Consider the following 21999-nt stretch of genomic DNA (forward strand, 5'->3'; position numbering starts at 1 on the left):
TTAGCTCAGTTTATTTCTGTGAGGGAACAAGCAGGATCCAAAACTTTCCAAAATGAGGTGCGTGGCAGGTGTCTGGTAAGACAGAACATAACTTCGCTTATAGAAAAAAAGATATCCTATTCCTATGGGTGTTCAAACTGCTACCGCCACCAGACGACTCCCCAAAAAAGCCACTCTTTAGTAGCAGCATAAAGTCCCATGCCAGCCCTCTCTGCTCCTGAAATTAGAGCCCCACATGTACAGGTTTGGCAAATCACCTAAAGGATGGTTGCACCGCTTGAAGGTGGCTGTGGGCTCCGTCACTGTGACCCAGTCCCCACATGGCTCAGGCGCCCGAGCTGTGGGAAGATGATTCTTGTGCTTAAAATGTATTAAAACACGATCAAGCAGGCCTGAGCTAGAAATACAGGCTCGAGGGTGCTAATAAAACATAGCAGCGCATGCCTTGCTGCTGCAGCACAACAGAGGCAAAGAAAGTAAGGGGAGGAGCTCCAACAGGTGTGCAAAGGGAAATTAGGGGTTTGGTTTGGTTTTGGGTGGGGTTTTTTTAACTTTTTCTGCCCAAGGTGCGCCACGCCTTGTCCGATTCCGGCCTTTCTCCCGCCGGCTGAAGGCGAAGCTGCTGCAGCGCATCAGGCCGCCCGAACCGGGACCCGCGCCCGGACTCGGACTCGCACCCGAACCCGGACCGGGACCGGGACCGGGACCCGCACCGAGAGGCCCCGCCCCTTCCCCCCCGCGCTGCGGATGACAATGCCGCAGCCCCGCCCCGCCGTCGCGCTCCCATTGGCTCCGCGGCGTTCCCGCATGACGTCAGCGGCGGGGCGGGGCCGGGCGGGGCGCGGCGCCCGATTTAAGGGGCGGTGTGGGGCGCGGCCGCCGCAGCGGCGAGTGCGGGAGGTGAGCGGCGGAGCGGCGCGGAGGCGGCGGCGGCACCACCACCATGCGTGAGATCGTGCACATCCAGGCCGGGCAGTGCGGCAACCAGATCGGCGCCAAGGTACGGGGCGGGGGGATCGCACCCCGCGGGTAGCACGCAGCCCCGACCCGAAATGAAAAGAGTCCCGGGGCTCGCTGAGGCACCGCGGCTCCCGCTGTCTCCGGTGGTCAGGGCTGCCCAGCCCTCCCACGGCAGCGCCCCTGCTCCGGAGGGAGGGAACGGAGGGTGTTTCGGTGCGGCGGATAGCCCCCTCCCCCCGAGGGTCCTGCAGGTGTTGCCATCTTGTAAGGGTCTTAAGCCACTTCTAAACAATGGGAGCAGAGCAAACTGAGATCCCCGCGATCGTCATCCCTCGGATACAAGCTATAAAAGAATTAACTCGCACTGCGGTGCTCCAGCAGCCCGTCCGCCCGCAGCCGATTCAGCTGCTGTGGCCGGGGGAGCCCCGCCGCCCTGCCGCACCTTCCCCGCGGGCAGCTGCTCCGCCATGCGAGGGAGCGGCCACAGCCACGGCCGCGGCATGCACAGACCGCGCCGGGGGTGGGTGATTGGCACCGGCCAGCTGTGCTTAATCATTGACGTTTTTCCAAAAATTTCTTCCAGTTCTGGGAGGTCATCAGCGATGAGCACGGCATCGACCCCACTGGCAGCTACCACGGGGACAGCGACCTGCAGCTGGAGAGGATCAATGTCTACTACAATGAAGCTGCTGGTAAGTGTGTCTGCTTCCTCAGATGTCCTTAAATAAATGGGGCAGACATGCCAGTTCACTGAGGCTGGAGTAATCCCTGAACAAGAGCTGTCATCTGCTAGTGACTCCTCTAAGAGAGCTTTGTTCTCAGAATAGCTCTGATAACATGGTAGTCTTGATCGAGACAGCACGTCTCTCCAGTGAATGCGGGGAGGCGGCGGTGGGCAGCAGAGCAGGGCTCCTGCCACCCCAGCTGCCAACTGCGGGGCTCTAACGCTGGTGCTGGTTCCTCCCGCAGGGAACAAGTACGTCCCCCGTGCCATCCTGGTGGACCTGGAGCCCGGCACGATGGACTCGGTGCGCTCCGGACCCTTTGGCCAGATCTTCCGGCCCGACAACTTTGTCTTTGGTGAGCCAGTGCGGGATGGAGGGGTCCCAGAGCGGGAGCTCTGAGCCCAGGGAAGGCTCGGAGCGAGCGTGTGTGTGACCCGGGGGGGGGACATGGATCCCCCCACGCCCCAGTGGGGGTGGGAGCGAGGGGTGATGGCCATGGGGAAGGAAAAGCGGGGCCCCCTCCGTGCCTCCCCGGGGCACTAACGCGGCACCTCGCTTCTGGTCCCCCTTCAGGTCAGAGTGGGGCCGGGAACAACTGGGCCAAGGGGCACTACACGGAAGGTGCCGAGCTGGTGGACTCTGTCCTGGATGTGGTGAGGAAGGAGTCGGAGAGCTGTGACTGCCTCCAGGGCTTCCAGTTGACCCACTCGCTGGGCGGCGGCACGGGCTCTGGGATGGGCACCCTCCTCATCAGCAAGATCCGGGAGGAGTACCCCGACCGCATCATGAACACCTTCAGCGTCATGCCCTCCCCCAAGGTGTCGGACACGGTGGTGGAGCCCTACAACGCCACCCTCTCTGTGCACCAGCTGGTGGAGAACACGGACGAGACCTACTGCATCGACAACGAGGCCCTCTATGACATTTGCTTCCGCACCCTGAAGCTGACCACCCCCACCTACGGGGACCTCAACCACCTGGTGTCGGCCACCATGAGCGGCGTCACCACCTGCCTTCGCTTCCCCGGCCAGCTGAACGCCGACCTGCGCAAGCTGGCGGTCAACATGGTGCCTTTCCCCCGGCTGCACTTCTTCATGCCGGGCTTCGCCCCCCTCACCAGCCGCGGCAGCCAGCAGTACCGAGCCCTGACGGTGCCCGAGCTGACGCAGCAGATGTTCGACTCCAAGAACATGATGGCCGCCTGCGACCCCCGCCACGGCCGCTACCTGACGGTGGCCGCCATCTTCCGGGGCCGCATGTCCATGAAGGAGGTGGACGAGCAGATGCTCAACGTGCAGAACAAGAACAGCAGCTACTTTGTGGAGTGGATCCCCAACAACGTGAAGACGGCCGTCTGCGACATCCCCCCGCGCGGCCTCAAGATGTCCGCCACCTTCATCGGCAACAGCACGGCCATCCAGGAGCTCTTCAAGAGGATCTCGGAGCAGTTCACGGCCATGTTCCGCCGCAAGGCCTTCTTGCACTGGTACACCGGCGAGGGCATGGACGAAATGGAGTTCACGGAGGCCGAGAGCAACATGAACGACCTGGTCTCCGAATACCAGCAATACCAGGATGCCACTGCTGATGAGCAGGGGGAGTTTGAAGAGGAGGGAGAGGAAGATGAGGCTTAAGCAGCCTGGGATCTAAGGAACTTTTGTAAAGCAGGCATGTGTACTGAATGACTTCTGATAGTGGTGTTGAAGCATGTTCTCTAGAAACTGTGTATCCAATTATCCTCTCAGCACTTGTAACTTTGACAAATCTCTCAGTGTAACAGTTCTGAATCCCAGTTATTACATTGGTTTTGTCCTTTAATGTTAAGAGCACATAAAGGCATGTATTCTAGATCATGTTTTCTGTCTTTCTTAATACCTCTGTTGGACACAACAGCAGTTCAGCCTGTGGCAAGAAGTAAGTTTAAAGATATATTGGAAATCTTACAACACAGTGGTGCACTCTGATCCACTGAGGCTTACATATTCTCAAAATGTATGCTTCTCATGCAAGTATCTTTCTTGTTTATTACAGGACCCAAACCTACCTGTAACTTGAATGAAAATGGAAAGCCAGCTAAAATCTCCCAAACAAGGCAAGGACACACACCTCTTATGTGTTTAACAGTTTCAGTGTAGGAAATCTTCCACTTGTCTGTTGAAGTCCTCTGCAAAACGCAGGTGTAGATTGTGCTTTCCTTCTGGCATCAGAAGCAGCCTTAAAAGAGAAAAAACTAACACTGAATACACATTATATTCTGTGAGCATAGGTAATTAAAATATTTGTTACCTATTTCCTTGCTCTTGGTTTCCCAAGTACAGAACTGAAGTAACTTGTTAAGTACTATCCCTATGTGTGGTTCAGAATGTGAGCCAGCAATAGTTGAAGCAACAAAGACACTACTTGCCCCACTCTGGGGAGGATAAACTAAGCTTAAAACAAATTTTTGTGCCCTAGACCTAGCTTCTAGAACTGTTCTGGTGGTCTGCTAAGAAAAGATTCCGAAACAGGTGAGCAGAATGCATCTTCAAAAGGTATGTGAAATACCCAAGCTCTTTTGCCTCTTTCAGAGAACAGTGGTTGTGCTGGGCAGTGAACATGTTGAAGAGTTCACTACAGAAATGTAGATTTCTTGTCACTACCCAAACTCACTTAGTATTTGTCTGATCTTTCCGCAAAAAGACAATCCAAAGCTAACACCATTCATTCACCCATTACAGTAAGAAAGGGAAGTCAGGATTTCTTCAGCTATAACAGAAGGTTAGAAGTAGTATCTGTGAAGAAGGTTAATACCGATACAAGGGTGCTAAGCCTAAGAAGCTACTTGCCATTGCCTTCTATCTGGGAAAAACTTTATACATCAGGTATGTGCTTCTAACACTTCTTTATATGGGGGTGGGAAGTTCTTTAAATCGTTTTATCCTACCACATACTACATAGTTTCAACAGGGCTAAAGCCCTCTTGACTGATACTTTGCTACCTTGTCTTCATGTTATCTAAGTCTCATTACAGCAAGAGGGATCTTTCTTCTTCTGGTGGGTCACAAGTGCTGTTTTGTCTTGGGGAAAAGAGCAATAGTGTGTGAACATACCCAACTCTTCTAGCACTTCTGTCTGAATTTCATTAGGTCTCTTTCTTCAAAGACCAAGTAGCACACAGATGTACAAACCTCTTGTGTAAGCTATTAGCTACTGCTGTTAAGCCACTATATAGCTACCTAACTAACCATACCATGCAAATACAGAATGATGGTACACTCCTTTACCAGGAGAGAAACAAGCAATGTATCTGCCTGACAACCAGCAAAAGCTTTTTCTACTTTACTACTAGATAAAAATCAAGGCACGAAAAGCTAATGGTAGAAGCATGTTACTGAAAATATGCCAGATTTAAGGTTTTCCTTCTGCTTCACATTGGAACATGTCATCTCCAGTGCAACAAGGGAAGAAAGGGACCATGCACCTAAATATTAATTTCTGAGAGTAGCGTTAGTCTGGTTTATTTTCTGATAAATACACATACAGGGGAGCACTTCAGCACAAAGACATGCAAAGAATCACTTTACATTTTATTGCGTTTTTATATTTTATAGTAACTTCTAACAGTTTCCTCCTTGGCTTGTCTTCCAAAGAGAATCTATCAGATCTTTGTCTAGTTTTTGTGATGACTTGCCTTAGTCAGCATCTGTAGCATTTCAGAGCTCAGTGAAACCTAACAGGGTGATAGGTGTTCTGAGCAGGGCATGTGGGAGTAACTAACTAGCAGACATGGAATAAAACACCTGCATGTGATTGTTAGAACTGTCTCTTGTTCTCATCTTTCCTGTGCTATAGTGCATTTCTATGAACAAGGGGGCTGATTTTGAGATAAATATATCACTCAATTTTTCACAGAGATGACATCAGGGGAACAGTTCCCTACATTCTGCATTCATAAAAATGGGGTTTGTTGTCCTAATTCTTTTCTCCAGTGTTAATCATCACAGTCTGTTATTAATTAGTAATATAACTCTTGAATTTGTGTGTGAATCTATGAAGAAAATTCAGCTGGTGAAATCCCAGCTGCTTATAGGAAGCCTTTCTGGAATTTTCAAATGAAGCAGATGGTGCCCTGAGATTTTTCTTGTTTATAAAACAGTATCTCTGAGCATAGTTGTACATTTTTTTTTTCTCATTCTCTTTTTCTTAAAAACACTGAAAATTCATGGGACGGTTGGAAAAACAAAATCTTTGAGGTTTAGATCAAGAAGGCAAAGCAAACATCAGTATCCTGTGTTTCTCTCTATTCATAGCATTTAAGTTTACTGCTCTATTGAATGGGGCTGAAGTGAGGTATCTTACAGCAAAAGGAATGCAATCGTCACAACAGAAGCAGAGAAGAAATTTGCTTGTTTTAAGAAATATTGGGGTGGTTCTATGTGTGAAGTGGAAAGAGGAAAAGGATCTCACTTGGTTACTCTTGGAGGACTTCAGGAAGGAGCTTATCAAAGTAGTATACTTTTTATATCACAAGAAAGGTCCAGCTACACTGTTCGCACTGTATCTTGCTAGGGAAGTTTAGAGTAGCTCTGTCTGTGGCTGAGACAACTTGTCCAAATACTGGTTTGTGGGTTTTTTTGTTTGTTTTGGGTTTTGTTGTTTTGTTGTTGTTGGGTTTTTTTTTTTTTTTTTTTTTTTTTTTTTTACACTGTGGGTTTGAATTGCTTCAGTTCTTCAACAATGGTTTATAAATAGTCCATCATATAACTTACCGAGAGCCTTTGATGTGCTTATGAATGTATTCTGCATGAGCTTGTGGAACCAAAGGGTCTTTCTCACCATGAATTATAAAAGTAGGACATTTAATATCTGGCAGCAACTGTTGGCAGATACTACCTAGGGAGAAAATAAATGCAGGTCACACTTTGTTTTAAAATAGTATGAAAGACTGAAACCGCTTTTGTAAGGCACTGTGAACTCCACTGGGTTCTAACTATTGCCTCTCCTTGTGGATAGCGTGCAATTAATCTACAGAAATATGCAATCAGGACTATAATTAACATTTCTTTCCTCAAAATGTTACTTCACTGAAATTTGTTTCATTAATGGATACTGGCACAAACAGAGTGAATGAAGCACGCCTGTCCCACGTTTCCCCCAGGCTCCCTGCGACTGTTCGAAGCAAATACCTGCACCTTGTCCCTGGCTTTGTTCTTTCCAGCCTGAGAGTTTCATGGCCTTCATGTTAATAGTACATTTTGTTACACCGGTTGTCAGGTTACAAATTTGCTACTTTTATCAACAAGTTATCTTCAGTTGTACTTAGGCCTGTTCCACCTTCCAGACTTTTTGCTGTCTGCAATGAATAACCGTTTCATTCAAACTGTACTAAAATTATTCAAAGGTTAGTCTCCCTGCCCACTCATCTTACAGAACCTCAAGAATAATTTTATGCTTACTAGTCTTTAATCTCACTAGAAGTAATTTTAATGCTTTACCTTAAAGACTCTTCTATTCCCTCCCCCTTCTTTTTTCCTTATCCTTTAGTAACACAGTCTCCAACCTCTTTGCCTAAATTCCCATGTTCTCGCAACGGAACAAACTTGACGTACTCTCTCAAAACATACTTGACGAGTTTTAGGTTCCATTTCTCTTTGAGCTAACTTCGTCTTATTTGTAGTTGTCTCCTGGTAGCTACCAACAGCTGTACAGTTAATGCTCATATACACACACTTTCTTTAGCTCTAAAGTCATATGCTGTTTCAAGAGTTTTTCTAATTGTTTGGTTATTTATATAGCCTTAGTTTGCAGTTCTACTGGTTAAATATTTTAATTTAGAACATTTCACCCACAGTCCTCAAACACCTGGACAAATGTTGACTGCTTTTCAGGACAAGTAACAAGTAAGTTTAGGTTATTTACATAAGGACATACTGTCAGTCAAACTAGTATTTCCTAGTTTCCAGCCTAAAACTGTTTTGTACTATAACCACTATATTATATTCACTCCAAGAACACAGAACAGCAAGGAGAATCTTGTATTTTGCAGCTTTACGCAACTTAGTTTCATTAAGTGTTGGCACCTTCTAAAAGTTAATTTCTTACGGCATTTCACACTAAAACTGTCCCATTTAGGGCAAATTGCCTATTTCTTCAAAAAACCTGCTTGAGTTGAGTTTTTGACAAAGGTTTTGCTGTCCTCCTATCTCTGACAGGTTTTACCATCCCCTTTTCTCGTATTTGCCACATCTGCACCTTTTGTGCAGTATGTCTTAACTTTGATTCCAAGGAGGCCTGCTTGAAGTCTCAGTTGCCCTACCCAAGCTACGCCTGGAAAAAACCTGTAGTTCGATGGCTGCTCATCTTTTTTATCAAACATCAGGCTTCTCCCAATATCTGACTCAGTTACAGCACCCAGGTAATTCAGCTCTTTGTTACATGTCTCCATGTGGCTTCTTTTTCACAGTCTCTCCATTTCAGTGTCTGAGCCATGTGCAGGCAGTAAAAGGATGTCACAGCCAGAGTTTCACCAGCCTGGGCTTTGGAGTTAAGAATAACCTATTTTTAATGAATTGCATTTTAGAAAGGGTAAAATAAAATCGGATCATAACTTGTTACATCACTCCACTGGGAGAAACTCTAGTACCATGTTGCTGATCCTGTGCAAAACTTTATGGAAAAAATACAAAATGAAGGAATGTTTTCCTTGTAGTACCTGCTGCCTGTTAATATAGGTCACCTCCTGTCTCTCATTATGAGAGCTATAGGAAAATTTGTATAAGAGAATTACAGACTGCTTCTTTTATGTATTATGTATTTCTACTTTAGGCAAATTAAAAGCAACTTTCCTTTGAATTAAGAGAACTGCAGGTTATTATTCTTGGTATCTTTGGCTGCAAAACTCTATGCAGAGTAATTGCAGAAATCTTCAGAGATAAACATTTAATAATTATATTGTCTAGTTTAACTATTCTTTTTTGGATTTTTAAACACCTAAGCTGTCTCAATAGAGTTTTTCAAATCTGTTTTGTTAATTCTGAGTCCTCAAAATCTGAACTTTCTTCTTTTTTAACTCACATGCTACTAGGCTTCAAATAGTGCTTTAGCTCCTGTTTGCAGAAACTGGAATTAATATGCCTCACTTTGAGGGTATCTTAACAGTGTCACCAAGAGGTAATCTTTCGGCACTGAGAGAAGAGAGGAGAAAAAAGCAGTCTACACAAAGGCAATGATTTAATAATGTAACTTTGTGGTGGAAAAGAGGAGAGACTCATCAGCTAATGCCTCCCATAAATGTGTTTTCCTCCTGTACCTTGCTGGTTCTGTGAAGCATCTACAAAGTAAGTGCTTTATTCATGAGTGTGAGTCAGACCCAGATTTTAATGCCATATGCAGAGTCCTCCCTTTACTGGCTCCTAGGATTACTGTTAGATTTTTATCCAGAACTGTCTGCTACTACAATTGCTTCAGTTTAACGTTATAAAAGCCTTACCATCTGATTTTTCAGCAAAGCGAGATATTCCATCTACCCAAGCCTCACAGGTTTCTGCAAAGTACTTATGTCCATACATATCTTCCAGTGGTTTCTTGACCTTTTCACTCCATTTTGAAACATCTCGGATGCCTACATAAAATAACATTGAAATACATAAAGTCCTTTCCAGCAACAAGATATAACTCAGTATTGTCAACATCTAATATAAGTAAGTTTTCAAACCAAATGGCAGGTGTGTATTTCAAACTTGAAACTGCACTGAATGGTTTTAAATAATTCATAGCATAGAAAGGGTCTAAAAAAAGGTAGTTTTATGATCTCTGCTGGGGTCTTTCTGAGTTGCAGAAGACTGTCTTGTTATTATGGTCACAAGGAGCAACAGAAAAAAAAATTAAATACAAAGGACTCAGTCCTAAAACTTCTGATGTTTCTTTTTGGAGGGCTCATAGAAGAGGAGCTCAAGGAAGTACCTTGCGTATAAAATGGGGACTGTTTCATAACAGTGTGCCAGAGCTGGCAATTCTTTTTCACATCCTTTGGCCTTTTACTTTGGCTCATGGATGGTAGTTCTTCAATGGCTCCTACCAGTATTCAGAGGAAGGAAGCTCTTACTAAGGCATTCCAGCAGGCTGACATCATGGTACATTTGCCAGCCTTACAGAAAAACAATCAACTCTACTCAGTAGAGTCCTATGACTCATGGCAGGATGGCTAAAGCTGTACAAATAATCTAACATTCTAGTTATTTATTTATCAGATGTACCTATTTTTTTCCCCTAAAATTTTCTGTACTGCTCACAAACCAGATATCCACAAGGGTGACTTTCACTAAGCTATATTTCAGCTGTACAGCTTTGTATCAATGAAGCCCAGAACAATTTTGGCATAGCAAAGAACCTGAGAAGTACTGTATCATCAAACAGCAATACATGTCACTAGCAAAGCTTTTAATTGGTTTCAAATGGGAAATAAAGTAAGAAAGGAGTCAGGTGTTAATTAAAAAACAGAACTTGTCCAGTCAAATGAGCAAGATAACAGTGATTGAAAGTTTTGTAACAGTATCTGATTGGAAATGCATTGGCTTACCATCGGTTAGCTGTTACTGAACATCTGTCTCCCTTATAGAATCTACTAGCATCTATCCTTGCAGATGGCCTTAATTTAAAAAGGAGGAGGAGGGGAAGCCAATGTCAAAACGACATTGATATGAAATAAACACCTTTCTCTCCTACCAGACCCTCCACTGCAGTCGGGATTCACTGATGGGCCATTTGTAGAAGGCTTGTGCTGCTGCTCTCTGAGCTCCATCACCCAGACAGAGATGTTGAAAAGCACTGGTTGCCACAGAGGCCAAAGGTCAGCACTGCCTTTTTTGTTTGTTTCTTTCTTTCTTTCTTTTTGTTTTGGTGGGGTTTTTGTTGTTGTTGTTGTTTGGTTGGTTGATTTGTTTTTTGGGTTTTTTTTAAACATTTTTGCCTGTTGGCTGATAGTAACTGATAGGCATTTCATAATTGCATAATAAAAACTTCATACATATAAAAGCATATAAAGAAATAAAGCAGCACTTTTACAGAGCTAAAAAGCATTTTGCTTACTGAACTAAAAAACATACTACTACTACTGATTAAAGTGCTTTAGTGTAGGTGAGATAAGTACACATGTGCAATGCATCCAATTGTAATTTAGCTGAAGCAAGATAGACTTCACAGCTGGTATAAATCAAACTCCAATCACTCACGTGAAGCTATACTGGTTTACAATTGCTGAGAGACTGCATGGTTAACTCTTGATTTCTAATTTCAAAAGGAAATAAGGTCTCTTTATGAATTCACAAGCAGTTTTTGCTATTTTCCTTTGAAGTGACAAATGGACAGATTCTATTTCATGTGAGTGAAATAAGGCTCAGAAATCCCATGGTTTTTTTTACTTTGCAAAGGTTTTGTAACCACAGTAATTAACGTTAAAGGAATGCAAATTAGAAAGGCATCCTGGGACATTTACTTGAATGGTTCATTTGCTTCCTGAAGCAAAGGGTAAGTTATGAGCTTGTTTTCTTACTGTTTATGTATTTTATAGGCCCTGGAGGCAAAGTTTGTTATGTGCTAGCCTACTGGTTTTTCTGTAGACCTCGTCTAAAGGTTGCACAAGATGTGAGAAAGGAAATTAAGACAGGGATCAGTAGTATTATTTGCAATTTATATTTAGGAACCTGTTACAGCAACAGAAGTTTTACGTTCTGAAAACTACTGTTAAGCTATTATAACTTACACTTTTCAGCAGCTGTTGGTAAGGATGTTAAAAAATTTCATTATATTACCCTTGGAGTAATTGTTAGGGTGCTTCTTGCTATGACTTTAATTTATCCTTATACTCAGGAACTTGGTGAATTCTGTGTCCTGTTCCTTTACATTTGTTGTGTCCTCAACTCTGTTTCCACTTAGCTGTTATGTGACTAAGATCCTTAGGTCAAGAAGAAATGAAAATAATTATTTTAGGATACGATATTCAGAATGTACATACCATTATAAATTCTCACATCCTCTTGAGTAACGCTGGCATTTGCTCCCCAGACAACCAACTTGTGGATAAGAGTTGGATACTTTGCGGCTGCAATAAGCGCTGTAATTCCACCATCACTCCACCCCAGCAAAGAGAACTTCTTAAATTTCAGTGCCTTGATTTGTACAAGAAAGTTATATGCCAATCATCATCTGGTTTTACAAGCAATATGAAATATTTCTTGTAAACTAACAGTACAGATTTAGACACAACACTACATAGTTGAAGTATAGTTAGCTTTCATAATTAGAAAATATAGTTTTCCTGCTATATGTAGAAATAGCGAAGAAAAGGTGAAATATTTAGAAAACAATAAATTATACCTGCCCTTCCAATTTTCTACAACTATTTAATGAAACAGGCAGTAGCCATATTAGATTCTTGCTCCATTAAAAAAAGTCCTCTTGAAATGTTTATTTACAATGGAGAGTAAAAACCTTTTCAGAGAGCATGATGATACCAAGAATTTGTGGGTTCTTGAGGTATAAAATTGGCAAGGATTCATCACAGTGTGGGATGGTAGGTAATCCAAGACCAAGATGAATTTAAGAAAAGTTTAAGACTTGAAAAATGGAACCCAGTAATCTAATTTACTGATGCTAGCTGATCAAAAAAAAAAAAAAATCTGCTGTGTAACAACCAAAAAATGCTTAAAGTATTTCCTACAGGATTGTATCAAATTTTAATGTCTAATTTGCATTTTCTGAGGCCTTTAAGTGTACATTTTAAATGCTCCTTCATGGTGAATTGCAATTCAAAATATTAATGATAAAATTGCTCCTGCTCAAAAAGGAAGGCTCAGGGCAAAAACATATGACAATCAAGACTTTAATTCATTCTGACTTGTACAATGCCTTCCACTGGAATTTGAAACTCTTGTTTCCTCATATACCACAATCTGTGGTAGGGGGTACTGGCAGGGACAGGAGAGAGGATTTTGTGTGTATGATGTTCAGTGGGGAATGTAAAAGCAAATTCATCTGAAGGTTGTACAGGGATGATATTTAATGTTTAAGCAGCATTTGCAGTTTCACATAGAGAAGCCTCAGTTTGTGAACTCCTCTGCAAATAAACATAAAGGTTTAAAAGCGTGGTTTTCTTTGTTTTCAGAAATTACAGCCTTTTAGATGTGATTAAGAAAGATACTATACTTTTGGAGGAAAAAGAGCAAGTTAGTTGAATGAGTTGTTTTGGTGCTTGGTGTTTTGTTGTTGGAAGTTCAGGCCTGCTTTCTTTGGATGGAAGAAAGTGAAAATGCAGGCAATGAGAAACAGTTAGAGAGAAAAAACAGTTTCTAGTCTGCTTGTAAACTTAATGCTCAAGGGAGGCAGAACTTTATCAGCCAACTCAATACCTAGAAAACTATCACTATAAGGCTTTTATGGTTTTGGCTTCTTCCTTGGTAATTATGCTCACTGTAGTGTTGTTCAATATTAGATTTCACTCTGCTAAGCTATAATTACTAAACAGAAAAGAAATTAGGTAGGCGAAAGAAAAGGTAAAGACCTGACAGCAAGAAAAGAGAACCTTGATTCTTAGCTGATCACAAGTTGGCCCTGGCTTGCTGAAAAAGTAGTTATTTGTGACCAGTTTTCAGAGTGGTGCTGTTGAAGGGTTACTGGTGTCTTGGCAAGTTTCAGGAGTTGGCAGCAGTGCTTGTAAAGCTTAAGCTTTTGCTGTCGCTGTTCCCCTACTGCCAGTGGCAAATTACAGATCTGAAAGTCAGCTGATGGATGGAATAGCTGATTAAAAGTTATGGTTCGTGCCAGGTTATTTGCCAGTGCTTCAACTGCGATTTATTCACCTCCAGTATTTCTTGTTTACTAGCCCTTATCTTGATGCATTCTTTGGGTTGTCTCAGGATGCCTTTCCATCAGGAGGAATTTAATTTATCCTTTGCACCCTTCTGAAAAACAATGTGATGTAACTGATGCGTTGGATATGGTATGTGTGTTTGCTTGCTTTAATCTTGAACTACTTGCAGTACAGGCCTCTACCTAACCGGCAATAACCTGAGAGCTGGTTGCACAGCCCATTTCTGTGGGTGATTTTGTGCTGGCTTTACCCTGTAAATGAGCAAAATTTCTTCTGAAATCACCTCCTCTGTCCAGGCCTATGTGGAATGCAATCAAATCATCACATAGGCTGTGACAGAAGTAACTTAAAACAGTGAGCTGCAATACAGCATTCTGGACTGTACACTTTCATTGGATCACATGGAGTACATCACAAGTAAGGATTGTGGTTGATCTACAAAAACTTGGAGAAGCCCAAGCTTATCCTTTCATTAGGACAGCAGCTCTGAAAAGTAAGAACCTCTTAAATACCAACACTAATTACTTCCATAATGGTTGTTTTAACGCTATTGGCCTTTGCTAGCATTAGAGGTTGGGATAGAGTGCAGCAAAGTGGACTTATTTGCATTATACTCCTTTTACTTCAAGCAAACTCCTTCACAGAACACTTAAGGTGATACAGAGCAGGGTCATCTGCAAGAAGGTGCTAAATACTCTGCAGAGTTTCAGCTTTTGTTATTCCACATAAACCTTCCAGCACTCTAAGCGGTAGCAGAGACACCACAATAGGAAGGAGCCAAGAATAAAGGTTGTGAAGGCTCACCTATACAGATGGGATTTTTTGGTCAAGTGTAGGCCAGATGCCATATGTAAACCATACATCACAATAAAGCCCTCTGCAGGAGTTATGACTGTTTTATTCTGGAAATCCTAGTTGTGATGATTCCTTGGGATTTCTGCTATCCTTTGCTATGCTAAAATAGAAGCAAGTTACCCACGCTTGGGAAGAGTTTAATAATTTGCTATTATATGCTTATATTAATAAACATATTCAAAAAGACCAGGATGCTACGTCTCATTTGTTTGGGCAGCTTTAGAGATTGGTAGGCTGTTGCCCTGTTTGACTGGAAGCTACATGGTTACATCCTCTTTAGGGACAGCTGTTTTCTATTTTGAATTTATTAATATTTGAACCGAAGCAGGGAAGGGGGTTATAACCATTTAGACTGAAAATTTGTCAACTATCCATGGCAGCTCCTGTATTTTCTTTGTTAGCGTAGTAAAATAAATTGGTGGTTTACAGTGCAGAGAGATTGTTTTTATGGTTAGAGAGCAAAATTGTGTCTTAATTCTGATTCTGCTGTCAGATTTATTTTGTTTTGCTATGCAGAATACTCCAGGAAGGCTGCATTTGCAGTTTCAGATGGGTTTCTGCAAGGTTACTGCTTATTACAGAAATACAGTTGGACTGACTGTCTGAATCTTGTCTCATATTTTTGGAATTTTAATGCTCTGCCAACTTTCTTAACATGGCCAAAGAGACTGTATAGCTTACTATAACAAAGCCAAAATATTAGTTAAAACTAAACCAGAAAACAGTGTTAGCACTTACAGGATGGAATAAAAGAGGAACATAGAAACACAAATTTTAAATAAAAATTCTGCAAGACAGAGAAATAATAACAGCTTTAAGTCATACTCTTTATAATCACAATAGCTGTATTAGTTATTAAGATCTGGTATAATCACAGGAACCCTTCGATTTCCCACAAATATTATTTCAGTAATATGTTGTAAAATGCAAAGCATCAAGTTAATTTTTAGCCCATTTCAAGAAACATTTGATTCTGCTTAAGGCAAAATGCCAAGATTCTAATAGCTAGAAAATTTTCTAAGAGCCTTTCACTACTGTAATCCCCTCAGTTAAAGCACTTAGCATAGACTTTGGTTTTTCATATACGCTTTACCTAAACTTACATGGTTGTTGGCTGCAAACCTCTTAGGGCAGGGTCTTGGAATAAAAACATATTGCTTTATAATTAATTCCCACTGCTGAAACCCTATGTATATTGCAGAAGAGATGGAAGAAGAAAATATTTTCCAGAATACCGTGCATCTGCTCAGTTTTAAGCCTTCGTTTGTATGCTCTTTTGTATAACTTGCTGTCTGATGGAAACAATCTGTTTAACAGTATTCTTTCTCCTTCTCAGAGTTTAACGAAAACAGCTTTTACTTATGTACATAAAAAATAATAAAATCTCAAAACAGGTTTACCTGCATAAGATCCACAGCATCTTTTGCATCCCTCTCAAAGAAATCTGGAGGAAAGTCTCTAGATGGAGGAATGGACTGTCCATATCCCCGAGGATCCCAAGCAACAATTGTGAAAAGATCCTTATTCATAGACTTAAGCTGTGGTCCAAAATCAGTTTGACCACTCCCTGAAACATCATCATTTTTCAATTATAGTAACCACCATAATAAATACATAGTATACATACTCTAAATGGAAATGTGTATCTTAATTCTAAAAAAAAAAAGATATCTATCAATTGAAGTACACTTTATCTCTAATTGTAACTAACCATTGCAACTCTCAGACAGGAAGAACAATAAAAATCTTCAGAATCTGCAATACACTTGGAGCAGAACATCTCTGGTAGGGATGTAAGCTTGTCAAAAAATGTGCTCTACACAGATGCTTTAATACAGAATCTTAAACTGAGTTACTTGGGTAGGGACTTACCTTTAACAGATTTCAAGCACTAGTATGGTCATTTGTGTTTATCTAGACAGCACAGGTGAAACTGAAAGGGGAGGAATATACTGACTAGCTACAAATTTGTAGGTGAAAAGCACTGTGTGAGACAGTTGTTCTTATTTGATAAAACATTTGTATGAGAATATTGGTGCTTAAAGCTGAGCTTTAAATACTTAATTGCTTGAAGAGACAGTGGTGACACCGAAGCACAAAACTAACTTTTGATTTTTCTAATATGTATGTTACCAAAATAAGTCAAATACAGCAATTTTTCTGATGCAGAACAGTTTCTTTTACTGATGGCTGAGACCTTCAAAGGATTAAAAAACTAATTACTCCAGTTTATTTCACTAAGCTATCTATGAACACTAGCATGAAGGTAAGATTTTTGCATTTACTTCTTATTTGCATTATGGTCATGTGGTAACAGTATCACATGCTACTTGATTAAAATCCGTTCAGATCTAATATATTCAAATGATGTAAATCAAATATCAAATTGGCTATCCATTGTTAAATGCTGTTAAACATCTTTTTTAATGTAAGATATTGTTTTGTTTATTTGGAGAAATATGTCTTCAGATACTTCATCCTATATTATCAGCTGGTCTAAATGATAAAAGAGGCTGTATATAGCATGCTGTGATGAGCTGACTATAGCTTGGCATGATCTCTTGCAACACCAAATAACAGCTAGTATCAGAAGCAAAATATCAGGTTGTTTGAAAAATATCAACACAACCTGATTAATATTAATCACATATTCTTACATAGGCTTTGTATACCACTTGGCTAGCAGAACCTGTTGTCCATCTCTAAAAGCCACTGAGAATTTTAATGATGTTTCCCTGAATAACCAAAACATGAAAATACATTTTAAAGCAAAAAGGAAGTCTCAACTGTGCCTTTTTCACTATGATATTAAACTGTAAGTGCTGCATTACGCTTATTAATTCAACTGGAATGCACCTACTCTCTAAAAAGGAATGCATAATTCAGTCTCTGTAACAAATATAACTGACCTGATTTCCCCCCACCCCTGTTATTTTGCACCTTGTGTAGCTATTTGCCACCTGTGCTGGATACCCCCTTTGTACAGTTAAATCCCAAAGTGCGAGTGACTAGTACACAAGTTGAGACATTTGTATAACACGTGCCTGGCGAGATAAATGAAATCTTTAAAACCTGTTAATAGATTGCAATAACTCTGTCTTTTCCTATCGGTTGTATGTGTAGCAATTTTTTTTAATGACAAAGCTCCATCATTGGGTGTCGAACATACTACAAACTAGTTTTGTGCATTCCAACCTCAGGCTGAATGGCAAAAGAGGCAGTTGCTCTACAAAGATAAGGCAAAATCTCCAGACCTAGCATTCCAGGAAGTAGAAGAACCGCATGGCTTCCTTCTCCTGTCTGCTGATAATGCAGGTGGACTCCATTCACTTGGATTTTGGCAGATGTTATTGAAGTACTAGGGATGGGGGAAGGGGAGAGAAAAAGGGAAACATTCAGATAATTCTCATTACTACATGGTCATTCAAAGAGGATAGAATAATTACTTTTTCTAGATATTAACAACAATACAGTGAGATTTAAATCCTTTAATGGGTGCACAGAAGACTAAATAAAAAAACTTATCAGGAGCAGACAAGTATTCAGTTGTGACCACTATGTAGCATTTGTACTTGTTTTTCACAAATGTAGTTAAATTATTTAAAGGGGAGAAAAAAAAAGTCTTGACTGTGCAACAAGAGGAATATAAAAGCAGCATTACATGGCTACAGAAATATATTGAAAGAAATATATTATAGAGGAGAAACCTTATTCTGTCACAGCATAACTTTTGAAAAGGCTGGTGTTCACCTGATTGCTAGACTGAGCCTCTCCATCTGCTACAGAAACCACAATCTGTTGTTACAGTTTTTCATGAACCAGAGGGTCTATGATGCAAATCACCTTGCATTGAGGTGAGGGTGGAGAAGAAGAATGTGATGATAATATATCTGTCCATGTAATCTCAGCAGGAGATAATGCTTAATTGGAAAACACCACATGACCAAAAAACCCTCCCACTAAAGAAGTATCACAAAAATTGACTGCATAGGCCACTTCTAAATCCTAACCCTTAAAACCCTACATTAACCTTCAGTATGAAGCCAGACGTGTAAATGCAAACAGGTGACCTGAGATACCATGTTTAGGTACAAACACCTAGCGAGAAAGCAGAAGTAGCATAGATTGAAGGTATCTTCTTAACAGTATAAACCATTACATTTGTTCTCCCAAGGACATTTGTGTCCTAATTGATACCTGCAAACTAAGATTATTAGAAAATATATATTTGTGGAATAGAATTAAGATCAATTTAAGATGTTTTAACCATTTAACAATTGTGCTGCAGAACAAATAATGATCTTTTGAGGAATAGTTGGAATAACTGTAGGATAAGGAACTCATAAATAATCTTATTGGAGACAGTTTGGCCTTGTAGTGGCAGGTGCAAAGAAACATAAAGAAGCTGCAAATTAGCAACAAACCAGACCAGGCCAGACTTGAAGGACAAGATGTACATGACCACAGGACTGAGTCTGCGCAGAAGTAAGGGTCAACTGGCGAACACAGTGAAGAAGACTATGAGCCTTCATCTGAAGATCCCCAATGACCACCCAAAGACTCCAACTGACGTGCGCGAGAGACATTAACATATGCTAAATAAGTCCCTGGAGAAGTTATGAATATGATAAAAATGAAATTAATATGTATAAATAGGCTAGTATAAATGCTTGTTGATTTCATTCTCACACACACACATTAGGAGGAGCTCTCCCCTGTGTGTCCGGCACTGTAATAAAGGATGCCTGCTTTCTAAAACTCCAAAACTGAGTCTTAGAGAGTGAATTAATTACCACTTTCCAGTAACATAATGGTTGCAAGGCTTCTTTTCAACAACCGAATTAATTTTATTTAAAGGTGGTAATTTGATAAAAATTTTGCTATTTGGTTGCTTAATGATTAATTCTCATTCCCTGCACTTCTCAGTTTACCCAGATTAAATATTCTTGCCCTATGAATTCAACCAGTGTGAATTTTACATGCATACAGAAATGCTGTTTTCCAGTCTTATATGTAACAATCTCTGTTCTACGGTATATATACCGTAACAGTGTAACTTACTACACATTCAGTTTTAACATAGAAATTCTGAACTACCTGCAGTACATAAACATAGTCCCACCCATATAGAGTTTCAAATCGTGTGATTAAAGGTAAAAAATCCCACAAATCTATACCCTTCTCATAAGGAAAATGAAAACCAACAATAGCTTGTGAACTCAGGTTCCCAATACATAAGCAGTGGTTAAACTACAGAACATGTTCAATGCAAAGCCATTTGGATTTTACATACCATCTTGGTCTACACAACCAATCATGCCAGATGCCTACATAGAAGCTGTGACTGTGCAGAATGGGATCAGCTCTTTCTACCTCTACAGATCCAACCTGAGAACCAGCGTGCAAATGCAGATGTGTTTCTTTGAGCTGTATTCTTGCCATTGTGTCATCATAATTTTAGTGAGTTTTGCTGAATTAATATGCAAATGTGATTCAAGCGATTAGTTTGACAGTAACTTTAAACCTTATTTAAGTCCATATATCACACCTGATGTGGTTATATACTTTACAACTTGAATTCTGAATGTAGCATTCAAACAGCCTTCTTATCTCCTTTATGAATATCTGACTTTTGCTTTTTTCTATTTATAATTTTTTTTTTTTTTCGTTCTTGACATACTATCTTTTGGTTTGTCATTTCACAGGATATTTTATCGTAGTTCTCACCACAGCAAATGAGGACCTTGCTCTTATTTAATTTTATAGAAAGATGTGATTTTTTTTTTCTTCTGATTAGTAATTGCCAAAAACATTTCTTGTTCCTAACAAAACGGAAATCATCACCATCTTGTCACCTTTTTTTAAAAAAGGTTACCAACATGTAGTTTTAATAGACAAGGGATGCTTTCCTGATTCAGATGCTAGATCTTTTTACAGTCCTACATTTTTTAGGATTAATTATTAACATCAGGGGCTTGAGAATTCTGCAGAGTTTGTGATGTTTTTCTATTCTTGGTTTGTGCCTCGGTGTAAAGTCCAACGAAATCCAGGAGTTTCACAAAGAGTGTTTCAATACTTTCTGGCCTAAGAACAAATGAGTTGAGTTTTTTTTATGTGCTGAGAAACTGCACTGGAACTGGCTACACCTAAGACCGATTTGGTCTTCCTCACACCAAGTCCCTGTGAGTCTGAATCACTTCAGCGTGCTTGTCAGTATGACAACTTCACTTCTGCCAAGCTTTCAGGAAGACCCCATTTCCCGTTGGCTGGCATAATCAGAAATTATATTAACACACATGAAATCGAACCGCTATTTTGTAACTGAATTAGTGATGTTAAGGCTCATACCTCTTTGGGAAGCATTGGAGATGTACTGCCTATGCTTACCAAGGCAATCAAACCGCTATTTTGTAACTGAATTAGTGAATGTTAAGGTCTATAGCTCTTTGGGAAGCACTGGAGACGTACTGCCCGTGTTTACCAAGACAGTACAGATGCAGCGGGCAGCTCTTGCACCGTGCCTTGCTGGAGGCCGCACCTCACCTCACACTCTGCAAACTACCTTTCTGTTCCAGCTGGGATACGATACAACCCTGTCTTTATCTGTGCGGGAGGGGGCGGAAATTATGGTATTACATCTGTTTTCCTTAGTAAGATTTGTGGAATATGCAGTATTATATACATTACATGGATCTGTTCTCTTTGAGACCTCAAAACGGCTTATCCGCAGGGGGCAGACAAGCAGGTCCCTCAGCAAAATGGACTCTCTGAGGGAAGGAGGGCAGACGCTGCCGGGAAGGGACCGGGAGCTTTGCCGCTACAGCTCCTTGCACCACGGGCGAGTACCTGCGGAAAGGGCTCTTCCACCCACCCACCCCCCCCAGCCAGACCCTCCCCGCCTAACCGCAGAAGCGAGCCCCTCAGGGAAACACCGGCGTGCCCTGACACACACACACACACACACACCCGATCTAGTGCGCACCCCCTCTGCCAAAACATCTTCTTCACACACACCCGCGCCCTGTGCCTGTCAAATGTCACCTCCCGCAAGCCCCAGGCGGAGGGGAGGGGGCCAGGGGGCGGCTCTGGATGTTACCCGTAGGAGGCGGCCGGTCGCCGGGGCGTGAGCGGGGCGGGCGGCAGCAGCCGCCGCAGCGCCCGGAAGACTCGGCCCGCGCTCCGCGTAGCCATTTTGCCCACCGAGGTCGCCCCGCCCTGTCAGCTCCGGCGCCCGGAGCTGCGCCGAGCACGGCGGTCGCCCCGCCGAGCGTGTGGGACCGAGGGCGGACGGCGGGGCTCCGGGCGTTTCGGCCGCCCCTCGCAGCGGGCGCCGGAGCCCCCGCCCCGGGAGGCTGCGGGGAGGGCGCTCAGCGGGAGCTCCCGCCTGCTGCCCGCGCCCCAGTTGGCGGCCGGAGGTGTCACTCAGGGCAGGGCGGTGCGCCGGCGGCTTCCGCCCCGCTGTGAGGGAGCTGCGGGGCGTGTGGGCGGTCTCTCGGCCCGAGCCATGTTCCCCACGCGTAGGGTGATCCCCGACCCTCCCCTGCCGCCCCCGCGGAGGGAAGTTGCAGCCCCCGCTTGAGGGCGGGAGCTCTCCTCGGGGCGCTGGGTGCCTCA

General features: G+C 42.3%; 2 protein-coding genes across 2 annotated transcripts; one reads left to right on the top strand and one right to left on the bottom strand.

The window, feature by feature from the left end:
• The first annotated feature begins 873 nt into the window (after positions 1–873).
• On the top strand, positions 874–3533 carry LOC116961310 (tubulin beta-1 chain). The gene is made up of 4 exons (XM_042806771.1): positions 874–1000; positions 1544–1652; positions 1930–2040; positions 2259–3533. The coding sequence occupies exons 1-4, from the start codon at positions 944–946 to the stop codon at positions 3317–3319; spliced, it is 1338 nt and encodes a 445-aa protein (XP_042662705.1). The 5' UTR covers positions 874–943; the 3' UTR covers positions 3320–3533.
• Positions 3534–3600: 67 nt separating this feature from the next.
• BPHL (biphenyl hydrolase like) lies at positions 3601–21794 on the bottom strand. Its single transcript, XM_042806772.1, has 7 exons — positions 21482–21794; positions 17640–17743; positions 15786–15952; positions 11677–11830; positions 9154–9285; positions 6434–6557; positions 3601–3899 (listed from the first exon to the last, which is right to left on the bottom strand). Exons 1-7 carry the CDS (start codon positions 21574–21576, stop codon positions 3812–3814), a joined length of 864 nt encoding a protein of 287 aa, XP_042662706.1. The 5' UTR covers positions 21577–21794; the 3' UTR covers positions 3601–3811.
• Between the last annotated feature and the right edge of the window lie 205 nt (positions 21795–21999).

This window comes from Tyto alba, unplaced genomic scaffold (genome assembly GCF_018691265.1).
Source record: "Tyto alba isolate M040663 unplaced genomic scaffold, T.alba_DEE_v4.0 Super-Scaffold_48, whole genome shotgun sequence".
In the NCBI taxonomy this organism is placed as follows: domain Eukaryota; kingdom Metazoa; phylum Chordata; class Aves; order Strigiformes; family Tytonidae; genus Tyto; species Tyto alba.

Coding starts and splice junctions, on each gene's coding strand:
- BPHL (XM_042806772.1), bottom strand. CDS start 21,576: ATGGCTACGCGGAGCGCGGGCCGAGTCTTCCGGGCGCTGCGGCGGCTG. Junction 17,744..21,481: donor CGACCGGCCGCCTCCTACGG/GTAACATCCAGA, acceptor CCCCATCCCTAG/TACTTCAATAACATCTGCCA. Junction 6,558..9,153: donor CTTTGCTGAAAAATCAGATG/GTAAGGCTTTTA, acceptor TTTTCTCCCTAG/GTAGTATCTGCCAACAGTTG.
- LOC116961310 (XM_042806771.1), top strand. CDS start 944: ATGCGTGAGATCGTGCACATCCAGGCCGGGCAGTGCGGCAACCAGATC. Junction 1,001..1,543: donor GCAACCAGATCGGCGCCAAG/GTACGGGGCGGG, acceptor AATTTCTTCCAG/TTCTGGGAGGTCATCAGCGA. Junction 1,653..1,929: donor CTACTACAATGAAGCTGCTG/GTAAGTGTGTCT, acceptor TTCCTCCCGCAG/GGAACAAGTACGTCCCCCGT.